A 16,605-nucleotide genomic window follows, 5' to 3' on the forward strand; every position below is an offset into this window, starting at 1 on the left:
CTCCTGACTCTGTGCTTAGTGTTTCACTATGAACATTTTCTCATTAGGTTTAAGAAATACAAGCAAGCTGGGAGCCACTCCAATTCATTCCGCTTATCCAATGGCCGCACTGAGGATGTGGGTAAGACACCCCTAAATTACATGGGGAACCTTCACAGAGAAGAAAAATCAAGAAAATAGGAGTTTCCCCATCTGAAAGGAAAGGAAAAAAGAGACTTGAAAGCAGCCCTAGTTTTTGGATGCCTGACCAATGAGATAGAACCCCTAATTTAGTCTCCAGAGAAGGGCTGTGTCCCCAGGGCACCTGACCAACCTTCCCCCTTATGCACTGCAGAACCCCAGAGCGTACCACTTCTGGCCAGGTCCCCAAGCACCAACAGGAAGTATCCACCCCTGCCCGTGGACAAGCTGGAAGAGGAGATTAACCGGAGAATGGCTGATGACAATAAGCTCTTCAGAGAGGAATTCAACGTGAGTTCTTTGCTGAGGCTGGTGTGTCAGCAGGGAGGAAGGCAGACCTAAGGTCAAACCTTTTGAATCATGGGGTAGAAAACAGGTTTCTAATGGGTTAAGAGGTGAGAAATTTTTTACCAGGTTCATCTGACTCCTTTCCTATGTGACCATGGATAGGAAATGCAAAAAGATTTGCCATACCTCCCTCTTCTACCCATCTATCCATTCATTCATCATTGCATCTGTTACTTTTGTTTAATAAATACTTATCAAGCATCTGATATGTGCAAGGTGCCAGGGATTTGCTGGGGAGCAAAAGCAGATCTAGTCCCTACACTCAGGGAACTTGCTGTGTAAGTTCAAACAGCAATATAGAACATGAAGAACTGGTGCAGAGGCATAGGAACCTATATTAAGAGGTGGCCTTGGGCTTCCCTGGTGGTGCAGTGGTTGAGAGTCCGCCTGCCGATGCAGGGGACGTGGGTTCGTGGGTTCGTGCCCCCGTCCGGGAAGATCCCACATGCCGCGGAGCGGCTGGGCCCGTGAGCCATGGCCGCTGAGCCTGCGTGTCTGGAGCCTGTGCTCCTCAACGGGAGAGGCCACAACAGTGAGAGGCCCGCGTACCGAAAAAAAAAAAAAAATGAAAGAGGTGGCCTTTTAGAGTCTAGAGCCAGGGGTCACAGGGTATCTTAAGTAGACATTAGGAATAGGTCATTGTGGAAAATGAGGACCATGGCAGACTGCAGAGTGCAGGCCTCATCTTCGGTAGTATTTACAGTTGCATGTTTTATAACTCTCTCAAGGAAGCAGAACATGTTTGTGAATCTACCAGTTGATTATTCCAGTCCACCAGTTCAGAACTTCCTTTAAAAATGATATTTTAATTGAGACCTAATCATAGGCAAGGGCATTGGGGAAGGGGGGATGGGGAACATTCCAGGTACTGGGAATATCAGGAACAATCTGTCAGTAGTGAGGGTGGGTGAGGGAAGGGCACATTCAAAAAATAATGAAGGACTGTGAGTGGCTGAAGGGCAGAGACTTAAGGGAGTAGTAAGAGATGAAAATGTAGAAGACTGGACCAGACCGTAGATCTTGTAGAACGTCATGAGAGAAGTGGGAAGCCACAGACCAACCAGATTTGTAATTTGGAAAAAATGACTCAGACTACTGGTTAGAGAATAGCCCATGGGGAGACCAGGATAGAAGCAGGAAATACAGTTAGGGGCTGCAGCAGTTAAGACCAGAGTCGCTGATAGATTGATGTAAAGTGGTAATGATTAGGGAAAGGGGAATGGATTTAAGGACACAGGAACAGTTCCAGAGTTGGCTAATTCATCAACTTGGGCATTGTTAAACTCTGTCTCCTTCATATCTTTCCACTCAGCCATGTGTCAGTCCTGTCTCTTAGGCTGGCTTTCCTCATGTTGCCAAAATGACTGCCCAGGGAATTCCCTGGCGGTCCAGTGGTTAGGACTTCGTGCTTTCACTGCTGAGGACCCGGGTTCAATCCCTGGTTGGGGTACTAAGATCCCATAAGCCATGCAGCGTGACCCCCCCCCCCAAAATAATGGCTGTCCCAGTTCTAGGCACCACATGGGGGTAAACAAGGTCCAGTGGGAAGAGAATGACTGTTTCTTCCTGTATGTCTCCTTTTATTCGTGAGGAAAACTTTCCCAAAAGCTTCTGGAGACTTCCCTGGTCACATATTCCTTCTTAAACTAGTCATAAGCAAGGGAGAAATAGCCTTACTGCAACTGGCTGAGACCAATCCAGATTATTCCAGTGTCATGTAGAGGATAGGCGGTTAACCCACAGAATGGGAGCTCTAGTAGCAAGGAGGAATGTTTATTGGGTGGGTGGGTTACCACTCATATCTGCTCCGCCTCTGAAGGGCTTGGGGGAGTGGAGAGTGATGTGGTCAGATTTGTACTCTGAGAAAATCACTAGCTACAATGTGGAGAATAGATGGGAGGGAAGCAAGAGGTGAAGCAGAAGACCATTTACCAGGCAAGAGTTAAGGTAATAACTTGGACTCTTTTTTCTGGCTGTTAGAAAAACACCATTTAATGCTCATTATTGATTATGAACATTCACCTCATCCCACAGGATAGCACCTCAGCCTCAACACTATAGCTAGGTCTCCAGTAGGCACTCTGCTGTTTTTTAAATAGGATGCAGGCTACTTCTGGCTGATGGGTGGTGATGGGTATGTGACCTGGTGGCTGTACTTTTTTCTGTGAAATGAGTTCTTTGTTTAGAGGTGATTCCCTGAGATCCCATGATAAGGCATTCCAGTGAATACCTGGATAGGGGTGGTGTTCCTAAGAGGCATGGTAGGCAAATTCAGATAGGTATTGTGACAATCAATTGCCGTGGTATCATGGCCACTATGTTCATGGGCTCATTGGGCCAGCACTGGGGTGGTGAGGGAAAGGGCCGACCAACATCTCCTGGGTTCTTGCAGTGAGTGCCATTCAGTGAGCATACACATGGAGCATAAATATTTTCTGTCTTTTTTGTCCCAGTTATCTACTACTTAGGGATCAGCTTAGATCCTAACATCCAGTGAAGTGGATGGTGTGATACCTTGCTTGAAGTTCTGTTCACCAGACGGATTTCTCTTTTATACTCATTCAGAGCCATACCTTAAGTAGATTATCCCATAGCAATCTGCTTCCAGAATAAGCTAGCATGTCTCACAGAGCCATTTGTACACTAGGCTGGACTTCTTTCTCCTTTAGTCAACTGTTAATATCATCAGGAAGTTAGAGGAATCTATTGAAGGAGTGGGTGTGTGGCACGCGTTCTGTACACATCAGTTTCAGCTGAATTCTGGACATGTCCCAATTTATAGCTTATTGAATCACATAATACTTAGTTTATGACGGGCAGTTGACGTCATATGGATATCTAGTGTCCCATGGTCAGGCTTACAGTCTCTACCAGACTCCAGTGCTAAGCTAGGAACATAATCTTGCTGACAGGATCATGGTCTTGTCCCCAAATCCTAAGGTTTTTCATCATGATTCTCCTGCTCAGCCTGAACCACAGACACTTAGGGCCCCGTAGAATCTACCAGAGCTAATTTCTCTATGGCCTGGATCAGCTAGAGAGCCTTCTCTTTTCAGATCACTCAATAAATGAGTCAGAATAGGACACCAGCATGTGGTATACGCATGCTGTCTCCAAAATCCATAATGACCCAGCAAGCATCACTCCTCCTCTTTGAAGTGGGCGGTGGGGAGGGCGTGGGGGCAAGGAGTGGCAACTTACCCTTTACGTTGGAGGGGATATCCTGACGTGCTGCTGGCTTTTGCCTTTCAGAAAACTTGGCCAAGGTGGCAGGCCACTATATAGTTGTGAGGGTGATGTCCTGTGAAACAGTGAGACAAAATCCCAATGAACCAGTTCACAGCAGAGAGAGATCAAGATGATTTATCACTGAAGCTGCTCCTGCCATGAGAAAGGGAAACTGCTTCATGTAGTCCTTGTGCATCATAAAGGAAAAAATAAGCGTACTTGCCTCATTAATAGCAAAATTCCAGGTACCACGGGTTATATTAATCTGTAGGAAATATAACATCTGGAAAAGCAACTGCAAATCTGCAGCTCCACATGGTTCATGTATGACATTATACTGACATTCTTAAAAACTGTCAGCTTATCTGTTTGGTAACTTGCATGGAGAGTAATAGGAAGCATCAGAATAGCTAATATTAGTAGTTATTGAGCACTTGCTTCATGCCATCACTAAACTCACACATCTAAATGGATTATCTCATCATTATCCCACAACTTTTAAGTCTCCTGTAGCACTTAGGAGCTCTGTGACTCATCTAGGGACCTAGCCTTTTGGTAAAGGGAGATGACTGCTCCAGCAGCTTGCATTTGCTCTAGCTACTGGAATGGTATCTATCCAAAGGGTTAGGGGACCAATGTGGTTATTCCTACTCGTTGCTGTAGAATTCCATTCCAGCCATACATTGCGAAAATAGGTAGCTCCTAACATGAGACCACTTCAAGCCAAAAATCCTTCCATCTCCTGGGCTACAAAGGCTCCATTCAAACTAGCATGAAATTATAGCATTCTGGGTTCCCAGGAATTAGTTATCTGAAGGCCAGAACCCAGTAGACCCCAAAAGATGTATTTGCCTTTACCCAGTGGTTACCGTGGTAAATGCCTGCAGATTCTTAAGGGAAAATGAGGAGAAAGGTTCATGGTATAGGAGTGTTGATGTGCTGTGGCAGTGTTCTTTCTTACATGTGCCCATCATTGAAGGGTTCTAGGTCTGTGAACTGACTCAGGCCTGAGAGTTGGATGAGAAGGAGCCCTTCTCTAGCATGAGAGTCTAGTCAGGCCCCTTCAACTGACCTGAGCTGGCTGCCTCCCATTTCCATTATTGGGAGCTTCACAACAAATTATCCACCTCAGAGAAGTCTGAGCCCTGGTGAACTGTGGCCTCTGAGGCTTTTTTCTTCCCACTAAGATCAAGAATCCCTTTTTGAAGTCAGTTCCTTCTTCTAAAAGATGCGGGTGCTTTCCTCACCCATGTACACCCTCTAGTGAGGCATGCATCAAGGACATGATGAAGGTGTCAGTGAGAAGGTTGAGGCTGTTGGATCCCCTGTAACACTGATTTCCTCTACTTTGTGCCAAGGGCTTTCTGGCTTTTCTTTGTTACCTAGCTGAACCCAGCATTCCGTCCAGGTTCCTACTGGCCACCCCACCCCACCCCACCATTAGAACCGTGGCCAGTTTCCTGAGCGGTTACACTAACTGCAGAAGTTCAGATAACCGTACCATAACTAGAAATCTAGCCGTATTCAAAAATTAGAATTAGACCCCTCCTTGGTCTAACATCCTCAAAATGTATATCAACAGCTATTCCTATGGTTTTTGGTGATCCAACTCAGTGAATTCCTGCAGTTTCTTCTGGGTGTTAGTTCTTTGCTTTTCTACCTTCTTTATGTATTTTACCCTCCAGATCGTGTTATGCTTGCATCCTGATTATCCATGAGCAATGAGAGCTGGGTTTTGAGGCAGTTTTCATCATGAAAGCAGGATGCAGTAGAGAGCACAATAGAGATTTTTAGAAGTTGGCTTTCCCCAACTCCTCTGTTTCCTTTCTGCATCATTTCAATTATCTCACTTTAAAGCCGTGTCTTTCACATGACCAGCCAAGGAAAGATGTGAATTCCATTGGCATTAACATTTAACAACCAGCAAAATTCTGAAACTTTAACTTTTGGTTCAGCAAAATACATATAGCACAGTCATAGAAGGGCCCTGAATTTTGTGCTGTCTTTGGAGATAAGTATTTGATTTTGGAGCTGGGCTTCTTCTTGTTTTACTATCTAAAATTGTCAGAAATAATCCTATTCCTTGGTTTCAGCATTTCTCATGTCCTTTTAATTGGCACTCCCCCTCCCCCAACTCCTTTACCATCAGCTAGAGCATGTCCCAGGTGATTGCAAGCCAATATGAAGTAACTGTTTTACAGTTGTGAGGTATGAGTGGCTTGCGCTTTCCCATAATGCAAGTTGGTTGACAGTTCCTTTGCCTTCATCTGAACTCGGTAATCAGGTTCACATCACCCGTATTTTCCCCATCAGTATCTCATCTACAACCCCACTCTCTGTTACTAACTGCTAAGTGAGTTAAGGTCTTTTACTTAAAAACAAGAGAAGTCAACTCAAGCAAAGAAGTGGGGAAGCTGGCAGAATCAAAAGATGAGATAGACTACCAGCCTTTGGACAGAGCAGGTCCTATTCTGGTGGGTCTGGGCCCTCTAGGGAAGCCTCTGCTTCTTCCTGGGTTTCAAAATCCTGGAAAAGAGAACTAGTTGGTAGCAAATGTAGGTCAGGTGTGACTGTGCTTGCATCGGTCAGCCCTGGCAGGAAAGAGGAGAGTTAACACATAGGACAAATACACTAATTTGTGTCCACTATCATAGAATAATATTCTTGTAATCATGGGGTGAGGAAGGCCTTTCTAAGCAAAACACAAGATTCAGAAGCTAGAATAGAATAGATTGAAAGATAATAAATATATTAAGATGTTAAGCATCTCTGAAAAATAACACCATAAGGAAGTGGCCAACTGGGAGAAACTATTTGCCACAGGTAGACAGAGAATTTTCCATAATATATAGAGCTTCTCCAAACCTGTGAGAAAAAAGTAAACATTGCAGGAGAAAAATTGGCAGTTCAGAGGTGAAAAACAAATGGTCTATAATCATAGGAAAAGAAGCTCAACTATATTTAGTAATCCGGATATCCAGATTAAAACTAACCATTATTTTGGGCCTGTTAGATTTTAAAATTTTATAAGATTGATATCAAGTATGGGCAGGGGTATGGGGATAAAGAAACTCTTACACACAGGTAGGGGAAGTTTAAATTGATACAGCATTGGAAGGATGATTTGGCAGTATCAACCAAATTTTAAATGCTTATGCTCTCTGACCTAACTTATGGGACTCTATCAGAAAACAAAATATATATTTGTACAAGGATGTTCATTGTAGCATTACTTATAATAGCAAAGAAAATAAAGTGGAAATATTTATCTATCAAATAGCAGAATGGCTAAATAATTTCTTGCATCTATTATGAAATTCTGTACTGTCATTAAAATAAATGTGTTGACATAGAAAAATATGGGAAAAAACATATTCCAGGGGACTTTACATGGTATAATCCCCTTTTTTAAAAAAAATCTATGTATGTCTGCATTTGAGTGTGTTAATGCCTTTTTTTTTTTTTTTTTTTTAAGTCTGGAGGAATACTGTGAACTGAGCAGTGGTTGCCTACAAGGACGGGTAGAAGACAGGAGAGACATGATAGGGAACTTCCACTTTCTACTGAATTATTTGACTTTCTTTTACAACAAGCATATTTTTAAATAACATTTTTAAAAGCAGACATTAAAAACTTAAAAGGGGCTTCCCTGGTGGTCCAGTGGTTAACACTCCATGCTTCCACTGCAGGGGGTGCAGGTTTGATCCCTGTTTGGGGAGCTGAGATCTGCGTGCCTCGCAGTGCAGCCAAAAAGAAGAAGAGAAAAAAACTTTTAAAAGTTTTTTTAATATAGTAAACAAAGCTATTCAAGCTTATTAGCTTTAGCGTAGTATCCATTATGCTTTAATGTATAGATGGCATATAGAATAGAGTTGGTGTCCCCAGCTTGAACTGTGCCAAGAGTCTTGTGGTCAGGTCTCTGTGAAAAGGAATATCATTAAATGGGAAGTTGTTTTGGAGGAAAAACTGGACTGTGGGGGTGAACAGCTGAAGAAACAATAAGCATAGGAAATGACAGCTGTTTTCGGATATCTGACAGACTAAATGGGGAGTGTGTAACATTTCTATGAAACCCCACTGGTTGAAAGTTGTGGGTAATGGAACTTTTGTCCTAAAGTTATAAGCTGGAACATTTTACTGACCAGCATTTGTCTCAGAAGGAAGCACTGAATTTGTTTAAAAGAAACACTTTGAAAAGCCACTTATTGAGGTCCCTAAAACATGTTTAAGGTTTAATAAATAAATAAATAGACTTTAGTTAGCTTCTGAGATGAAGGGGATAGGAGACAGCTAGGGAAAGAACTAGAGGCTGTGAGGCGGTCATAATCTGTGAATTGTGAAATGTGAAACCCCTTAACCCACGCAGGACCCTGCATCTTTAGTAGAGACAGCTTAATTCTTGGATTTCCAGGTAAAGAAGCATTTATGTGTAATTTGGTGACAGAACTGTGTGGCATCTGAGTGAATCAGAGGCAGAATAGTCTCTGCATTGATGAGTTGTCTCCAAATAAATATATCAGAGCCAAAGGCCTATGGGAATTATCAGTACCTATGTCAAGGGCTTTAGAATTCAACAGTCCAGGGAATTGGGAGTTCAGGATTTCCAAGGGGCAGAGAAGGTACCAGCTGACCTCCTGGGTTTTACACTAGTCAGTACAAGGGGAAAACAAATTGTGTATCTGGGTTTTAAGTCCTTCTAAACAGAACTGTTCCAAGATCAGGGGAACTGCCTTGGAAAGTAGTAGGCTCCCCATCACAGCAGAGTGTTCAGGCACTGGTGACTGTGGCCAAAGTATTTGGAAGGGGATTCAAACTTTAAAGTGAATGAGATTCAGTACTATACTGGAGACGTTAACACAGTAAGGCAAGAAAAGAAACGAAAGGTATTACGGATTGGAAAGGAAGAGACAAAAATCAGTTTTTTTCACAGAGGAGATTATTGTCCCAGAGAAATCCAAAGACTCATCAAATAAATTATTAGAATTAATGTTATTTTAACAGGGTTGATAAATACAAAAACAGCATAAAAATGAATGCATTTTCTGTTTATAAGCCACAATCAGAAAATCTAATAATTTTTAAAAGATGCCATTTACAATAGCATCCAAAATGTGAAGTACCTAGGAATAAATTTAGTAAAATATTTACAAACTCTTTGGAGAAAATTATAAAAATGGTTGAAAACATTAAAGAAAAAAACCTAAATTAGTGAAAGAAATAGGATCAATGGATTAGAAGGCTCAGTATTGTAAAGTTGTCAATTCTCCCCAAACTGATATATAGATTCAATGCAATTCCAATAAAAATCCCAACAGGTTTTTTGTGGAACTTGACAAGCTGATTCTAAAATTAATATGGAGGAGAAAAGATTCAAGAATAGCCAAGACATTCCTGAAGAAGAAGAACAAGGTGAGGAGACCCGCCTTACCAGTATAAAGAGTCATTATAAAGTTTAGTAATTAAGACAGTTTTGTATTGGCAGTGGAATAGATTGACCAGCGGAATAAAATAGAGAACCCAGAAGCAGATTCATATGTAAAGGGAAACCTATTTGTGACAAATGCTGTTGTAGTTTTGCTGGGGTAGAAGATGGTCTTTACAATAAATAGAGCTCAGACAATTGGGTAACCCCATGGGAATAAATGAAATTGAATTCCTGTCTCATACCAAAAATCAGTCCCAGTTGATGTAAACACTGAAATTTAAAGGAAAAAATGTAGAGACAATAATGTAGGAAAATATACGATGATCTCACATAAGAAGGTGTTCTTAAGACTTAAAATGTTTATAAAGGGAAAGATTGATCAACTTGACTACATTAAAATGCAAAACTTCTGTTCATAAATAAATACTATAAAGAAAATGAAGGGGCAGGCCAAAAACTTGGTAAAAAATACTTGTAACACTTATAACTGATAAAGAATGAGTTTCCAGAACACATAAAGAACTTTTACAAAGTAGTAAGAAGATAAATAATCCAGTAGAAAGATGGGGAAACACTCAACTAGGTTCTTCACAGAAGAGGAAACCCTGTTGACCAGTAAACTATGACATGATGGTGAACCTCATTAATAATCAGAGAAATACAAATTAAACCTACATTTGATACATTTAAAGTCTGACCGTAGCAAATGTTGACAAGGATACGGAATAACTGGAATACTTTACATTGCTGGTGGGAGTGTAAATTGGTACAGCTACTATGAAAAACAATTTGGCCTCATCTGGTAAGGTTAAAGATAGTCATACCTGAAACTCTTGCAAATGTGCATGAAGAAACACATACAGTTAGTGCTCAAAGCGGGACGGTTAACTGTAAACAACCCAAATATTCACCAGTAGTAGAATGGATAAATAAATGTTGGTATGGTCTAAAAATGGAGGACTACAAAGTAGTTAAAATGAATGAACTTTGGCTACATGGAACAACCTGAGTGGAATCTTCAGAACATAATGTTGGGCAACAAAAGCAAGTCACCATTTATCATTGCATTTTTATCAAAAAATAGACTGAACAATAAAAATATATTTTTTTAAGGATACAGAATATATGGATACAAATAAGGGGATAATAAATACAAAATTCCAAGTTTACTTGTGAGAGGAGAGGGAAAAGCACATGATGAGGAAGGGCCCAAAGAGAACTTACAGGTTAAACTTATAAGAACTTACTTTTTAAAAAAATAATTGTAAAAATTGAAAAAAAATTTTTTTTAGCTGACACTTTTTAAAAAATGAGTCTTGCTTCCAGTAAAGGCCTAAGCAAGGGATGAAGTGGTCTTTGATGCCACCTACTGTTTGTGGAGAATTTAACATCTTAGAGCCTTCTGGTTCAGCTGCTTCTGCCCAGCTCTCAAGGCTGGGTTTTTCAGAGTAGAAGCTAAAAGTAGGATTCCCCTTGTTTTCATCCTTGACCTAAGCTCTTTAATCTGATATTTTGCATCTAGTACAGTGTTCTCTAAAGCAAATCTTTTATTTTCTCTTGTCAAACAGTGACTCCTGTTTCTTCCTAACTTTCCTTTTAGGAGCCTCAGCCTACCTGGAGACATAATTTTTCTTCATCATGACTGGGGGAGCTAGGGGTGCTGACAGGACTTTGAGATGTGGTCATTGTCATTACTGACCCTGAGGACTATTTTCAAGAATCTTGTTATCACTACATCTGTTCTACATCATTTTAGACAAGGGATGTAGAGGAAAAGTAATGCCTCAGGATTAGTCTTGAGGGCTTTTAAAAACTTGTATCTCATCCTGCCCTGCATCAAGGTGGAAATCTAGCCTATCTGGGTGAAGAGAAGGCAAACTGTGGGTGAACTGGGAAATTCCAATCTTCCGGTCCAGGAAACTCCTTTTTCCCCTTTATGTATTGACAGCAGTGGGTCTAAAGAAATTGGCTTTCTTAGTAAAATAACAGGCAGAACCTCCAGGGTTTTAACTCTGAAAAGAAAATCTCTTGAATAAGTGAAGGTAGATGGACTATGAGACCTTGACTCCGGTTATCTTGGGGTATTTCACTTTAATTTCTCCTACCACTATCTTGCTGGTTCCTAGGAAGTATATTTGCTCCTTCTTAAAACTCTTGTTTCTTTCTGGCGAAATTGGTTCCTTTTAGGCTGGCATTTCCTTTACTTAATCTTTTTTATTATTTTTATCCAAGCTAGAAACCTGAGAGTCATCCTTCATTCCTGTCTCTTTCTCTCCCCAACTTTTGTCCATTCCATCTCTAAATCTAGTCATTCTGACTTCATAATATATCTCAAAGGCATCTATTTCCTTGTACCATCATCTTTCCACATTCTGTACTTGCCTTCCTCCCAGCCCATTTTCCATGTAGCAGCCAGAGTGATTCTTTAACAGGTAAAGTGGATTGCAGTTTATAAAAACCTTGAATGGTTTCCTCGTGCACTTAAAGTAAAATTCAAACTTCCTATTCAAGGACCTATGTAGAAATATGTGATCAACCTTGTCAAAAAACTCATCTCCTCCCACTTCCTCTTGCCATCTCCACCAGCAACATTTTATACATAACACCCTCACTGACACTTTATTTCCTCACACAAACCAAGCCTTCTCCTGCCTCTGGGTCATCATACATGCTGTTCTTTGCCTGGAATACTCTTTTCCATACTCATCCTTCCTCATAGAGACCTACCCTTAATCTGTATTGGGGTATTCCTTGGGCTTTCTGATACTTTCTCTAATAACCTGTTCTCTCATTGCATTTATCATGGTATGTAATTTTATATTTACTTGTTTTATTTATTTAATATCTGTCTTTCACCCACAAGTTTGCATTGTTCATGAGAGCAAGAACTGTGTATATGATTTGATTCACCACTGTTTGCTCTGTACCTAACTCGGTACCTAATAGGTACACATTATATGTTTGTTGAAGGAATGAATGAAAAGTAATACATGAACCATAATTTACTTAACTGTTCTCCTACTGCTGAATACTAAGGTTGTTTTCAGTTTGGGGTCATTCTAAATAATGATGAAGTAAATAATTTGAACATAGAGATTTTTATTTATTTAGGCTAGAATCCAGATTTCCTAGGTCAAAGGGTATGAATATTTTTAAAGCTTTAAGACATATTTCCAAATCACTTATCAGGAAGGTTGTCTAGGTTGTAATTTTAAACTATTTCTCTTTTTGCTTTCTTAGTTTTGAATATATAGAACACAGAAGAAAACAATTCAAATAATAAAGTTTAGCTTCCTACTCCTATAAAACGAATTTATTGAATGCTTATTCTATGCCAAACATGAGATTATCTTATTTACTCCTTATGTAGCAGGTATTATTTTCCCAATTTTATGGGAAACTTTGGCCGATTTGCTCAAGTTCATACAATCCAGACTATCTCATGTCAAACCATTTATACTTACCCACATACCTCCCAGTGCTAGCTGATTTACATTTGCTCCAAAACTGCTGCAGATTCAGTGTTACCTCATCCAAGTCCTCTGCTTCCTAACTGCTGCATCCATGTGAATGCCCTCTCACCCACTCACCTGTCCTTGCTTCCTTACCACATGATGCTAGAGGCTGGGCTGCCATACCCCCTTGTCAGGCTCCTAACTCAACTGACCATCCAGACCCCTCCTGTGTGGTTTACTCTGAGATACATCTCCAGCTTTGCATGGTGGTCAGCATGGGGATAAATGGCCCATCCTTTCAGTTGTGTCCCCAGTCCCATATACTGGGGTGGTCCATTTTGACCCAGCATTGTAACATGCTCCTAACCACATAGTAATCATATAAAGAGCATGCTGTGCTTACAGTAACAGGAAAGGCATTCTGCCCTCTGGGCATTCAAACTCTAAGGAGCTTAGAAGCTATTTAGAAGAGAGGTGCACTCTCTGTATTAGGTGCAAGTATTCACCTGGGCACATCTTTTCCCCCCTAAGAAAAGGTAGAACTTGCTGCCAGGTCAGAGTATGGTGCAGCAGTTTACATGTTTGGTGTTTATCCCTTTTAATAACTTCTGTAATTTCTCTTAACCTTTCAGGCTCTCCCTGCTTGTCCTATCCAGGCCACCTGTGAAGCTGCCTCCAAGGAGGAGAACAAGGAAAAAAATCGATATGTAAACATCTTGCCTTGTGAGTGTTTGTAGGGTTTCTTGGGATGTAACCTGAAACTGCATCTGTAGCCAGATTTTCTGAGGATGGAAAGAATCTTGTAATTGATCATAGGAAGGCTGGTAATAAGAATAGAGTCAAGCCTTTGGACTGAAAGAGCCTTTATGGCTCCCCAGGCAACCCCAGGTGCTCATAAAGTCAGTAGGGGTGCTTGACCAGGTTTTTTAAGGCAGGCCTAAAGTTTCTGGGAAGTTAAGGAGAGCAGTTTCACTAAGACCAGACAGCAAGTGCATGGTTGTTGTGGGGGTTTTTTGTTGCTCATTGCAAAGAAATTCCAATTCAGAGTTCTCTTCGTAACTCCTTCCCAGAGTTAGCCATTGCTAATCAGTTTATCTATAACCTAACAGACATTTTTCTAGGTTAGTGGTCTCCAGAATGGAATATGCATAATCTAGTGGGATGTGAGAGCAAAATGTTTGAACTTTGCTTTTTTTTTTTTTTGCGGTACGCGGGCCTCTCACTGTTGTGGCCTCTCCCGTTGCGGAGCACAGGCTCCGGACGCGCAGGCCCAGCGGCCACGGCTCACGGGCGCAGCCGCTCCGCAGCATGTGGGATCTTCCCGGACTGGGGCACGATCCCGTGTCCCTTGCATCGGCAGGTGGACTCTCAACCACTGCGCCACCAGGGAAGCCCTGCTTTATCTTTTATAATTGCTTTTTTTAAAAACTCATCCTTTAAATAATTCCTGGTGCAGTTTTGGGTGCATAATATATTAAAGACCACTGTACTAGGCATTTACAGATACTTATGTCTTATTTGTGTATAAATGCATGTATATATATTATATATTTTTAGTATAACTGGTATGCTGTATACATTGCTCTTTTTTCTTTTTTTTCCCAATATATATTGGAAAATAAGTGAGATGGAGAAAGATAAATACCATATGATTTCACTCATGTGGAATCTAAAAAAACAAAACAAAACAACAAAACAAACACAAACTCATAGATACAGAGAACAGATTGTTGGTTACCAGAGGGGAAGGGGGTTGGAGGTGGGTGAAATGGATTGGTGGGGGGTTCCTACTGTATGGTGGTGGATGGTAGCTAGACTTGTGGTGGTGATCACTATAGTTATTACAGATGTTGAACTATAATGCTATATACCTGAAATGACTATAATATAGAGAAATGTATTGGTGTATTGGTATATATATGTACCGATATATGTACTGGTAATTGTCAAGAAACAGAAGTGTTCACTTTCCTTTTTATCAACTGCTTACTATTCCATATTATGGATATATCTTAATTTATTTAACTTAGTCCCCTAATGATGGTTGAGATGTGTCTGAATTTTTGCTGTTATAAATAGTGCTGCAGTGACAACTTTATACTTGTGTGTCTCTCTACACATAGTCATAGATGTCACAACTGGCCTGGTTGCATTGGGACCAGTGAAAAATAAAATTGAATTTAATTGAAAAAAAAAATTTTTTTTTCTAGATGACCATTCTAGAGTCCATCTGACACCAGTTGAAGGAGTTCCAGATTCTGATTACATCAATGCTTCATTCATCAATGTAAGGAACTTGAGCTTTTCTCATTATTTCCTTGATTCCTTCTCAGCTGCATGTTAGAAGGAATATTTGTCATTTCAGTTTTTCCCGGAGGAGTCTGATTTTTTTAAAAGACTGAAAAAATTTTTTTAAAGATCAGACAGTTTAAAATGTATTCTTATGTTTACCTGTCATCATTCCCAAAATTTTCCCATGCAGAAATCTGAACCTAAATGTATACTTTTCTGTAAGAGTCAGTGAATCCTTTATTGAGCTTATTCAGATAACTAAGAACAAAAGCACACCTTGTCCTCCAAACAGGACTAGAATATCTGACTCCGGGTAAGTCTGGTTAGTCATGTCTACTATGAATTGAGAGAAGAGCTGAAACTGAAAGGTTTTTAGGGGTGATTTAGAGAATGTTTATAGAGATGGTGTGCGAGACTTGAGTATGTTTTATAGGCTGACGGGAGGGAACCAGTAAAGAGAGAGTTTGAAAGGAAGAGAGAGAGCAAGCAAGGAGCTAGAGAGAGCAAGCCTGACTACTGAAGCATGAAGAGAATACTGATGGAATTTGTACACCCATGATCATAGCAGCATTAATCACAATAGCCAAAAGGTGGTAGCAACCCAGGTTCCATCAGTGGAAGAATGAATAGGTAAAATGTGGCATATACATGCAATGGAATATTATTTAGCCTTAAAAGGGGAAGAAATTCTGACACATGCTATAACATGGATGAATTTCGAAGACATTATGGTAAGTGAAATAAGCCAGTCACAAAACAATAAATATTGTATAATTCCACTTATATGAGGTACCTAGAGTAGTCAAATTTATTAAAACAGAAGGTAGAACGGTGGTTGCCAGGGGCTAGAGGGAGGGAGGAGAAGGGAATTATCATTTAATGGGTACAGAGTTTTAGCTGAGGAAGATGCAGAAGTTTTAGAGATGGATGGTGGTGATGGTTGCCCAACAATGTGAATAAACTTAATGCCACAGACCTGTACACTTAAAAATGGCTGAAATGATCAGTTTTATGTTACGTATATTTTACCACAATTTTTTTTTTTTTTTTTTGGCTGCATCGGATCTTAGTTGCGGCATGTGGGAAACTTCGTTATGGTGCGAGGGCTTCTCTCTAGTTGTGGCGCACAGGCTTCTCTCTAGTTGTGGCACACAGACTTCTCTCTAGTTGTGGCGCGCAGGCTCCAGAGCACATGGGCTCTATAGTTTGCAGCACGCAGGCTGTCTAGTTGAGGTGTGCGGGCTTAGTTGGCCCACAGCATGTGGGATCTTAGTTCCCCAACCAGGGATCAAACCCACGTCCCCTGCATTGGAAGGCGGATTCTTAACCACTGGACCGCCAGGGAAGTCCCTTACCACAATTTTTTTTAAAAGAATACTCATGGAGAGATTAGCGTTGAACATAAGAAAGGATGTTTTTTCCTCTGAGACTGATGGTAAAGGAATATAGAATAGATAGAGGTGGTTTGTAGGTGTGAATAAATCAAGCTGAGGGAACTCGTCTGTTTTTTCTAAGAAGTAAAGTCAAGGTTATCTGCTGAAAAGGGAGGATGGGACTGTGACATGAGAGTACTGAAGTCAGTAAGAAAGAATACTGAAAAGGGCATGAAAAAAGCATGTTTAGCTGCACCGAGGAACTACCTAAGATGTAAATCTTTGATATATAGGGGCCTCAGTT

At 40.6% G+C, this 16,605-nt stretch overlaps 1 protein-coding gene across 4 annotated transcripts in view; it reads left to right on the forward strand.

Annotated features, from left to right (window-relative positions):
* The window catches only part of PTPRA (protein tyrosine phosphatase receptor type A), a 184,992-nt gene that overhangs the window by 137,065 nt on the left and 31,322 nt on the right, over positions 1–16,605 (forward strand). For all 4 annotated transcript variants that reach the window (XM_079945664.1, XM_079945665.1, XM_079945667.1 and 1 more), the window contains 4 exons: positions 48–121; positions 335–471; positions 13,269–13,359; positions 14,847–14,923. In XM_079945664.1, the coding sequence (XP_079801790.1) occupies positions 48–121; positions 335–471; positions 13,269–13,359; positions 14,847–14,923 (379 nt within the window). The remainder of the gene's footprint in view (positions 1–47; positions 122–334; positions 472–13,268; positions 13,360–14,846; positions 14,924–16,605) is intronic.

The sequence above is a fragment of the Stenella coeruleoalba genome (genome assembly GCF_951394435.1).
Source record: "Stenella coeruleoalba genome assembly, chromosome: 15".
NCBI classification, from domain to species: domain Eukaryota; kingdom Metazoa; phylum Chordata; class Mammalia; order Artiodactyla; family Delphinidae; genus Stenella; species Stenella coeruleoalba.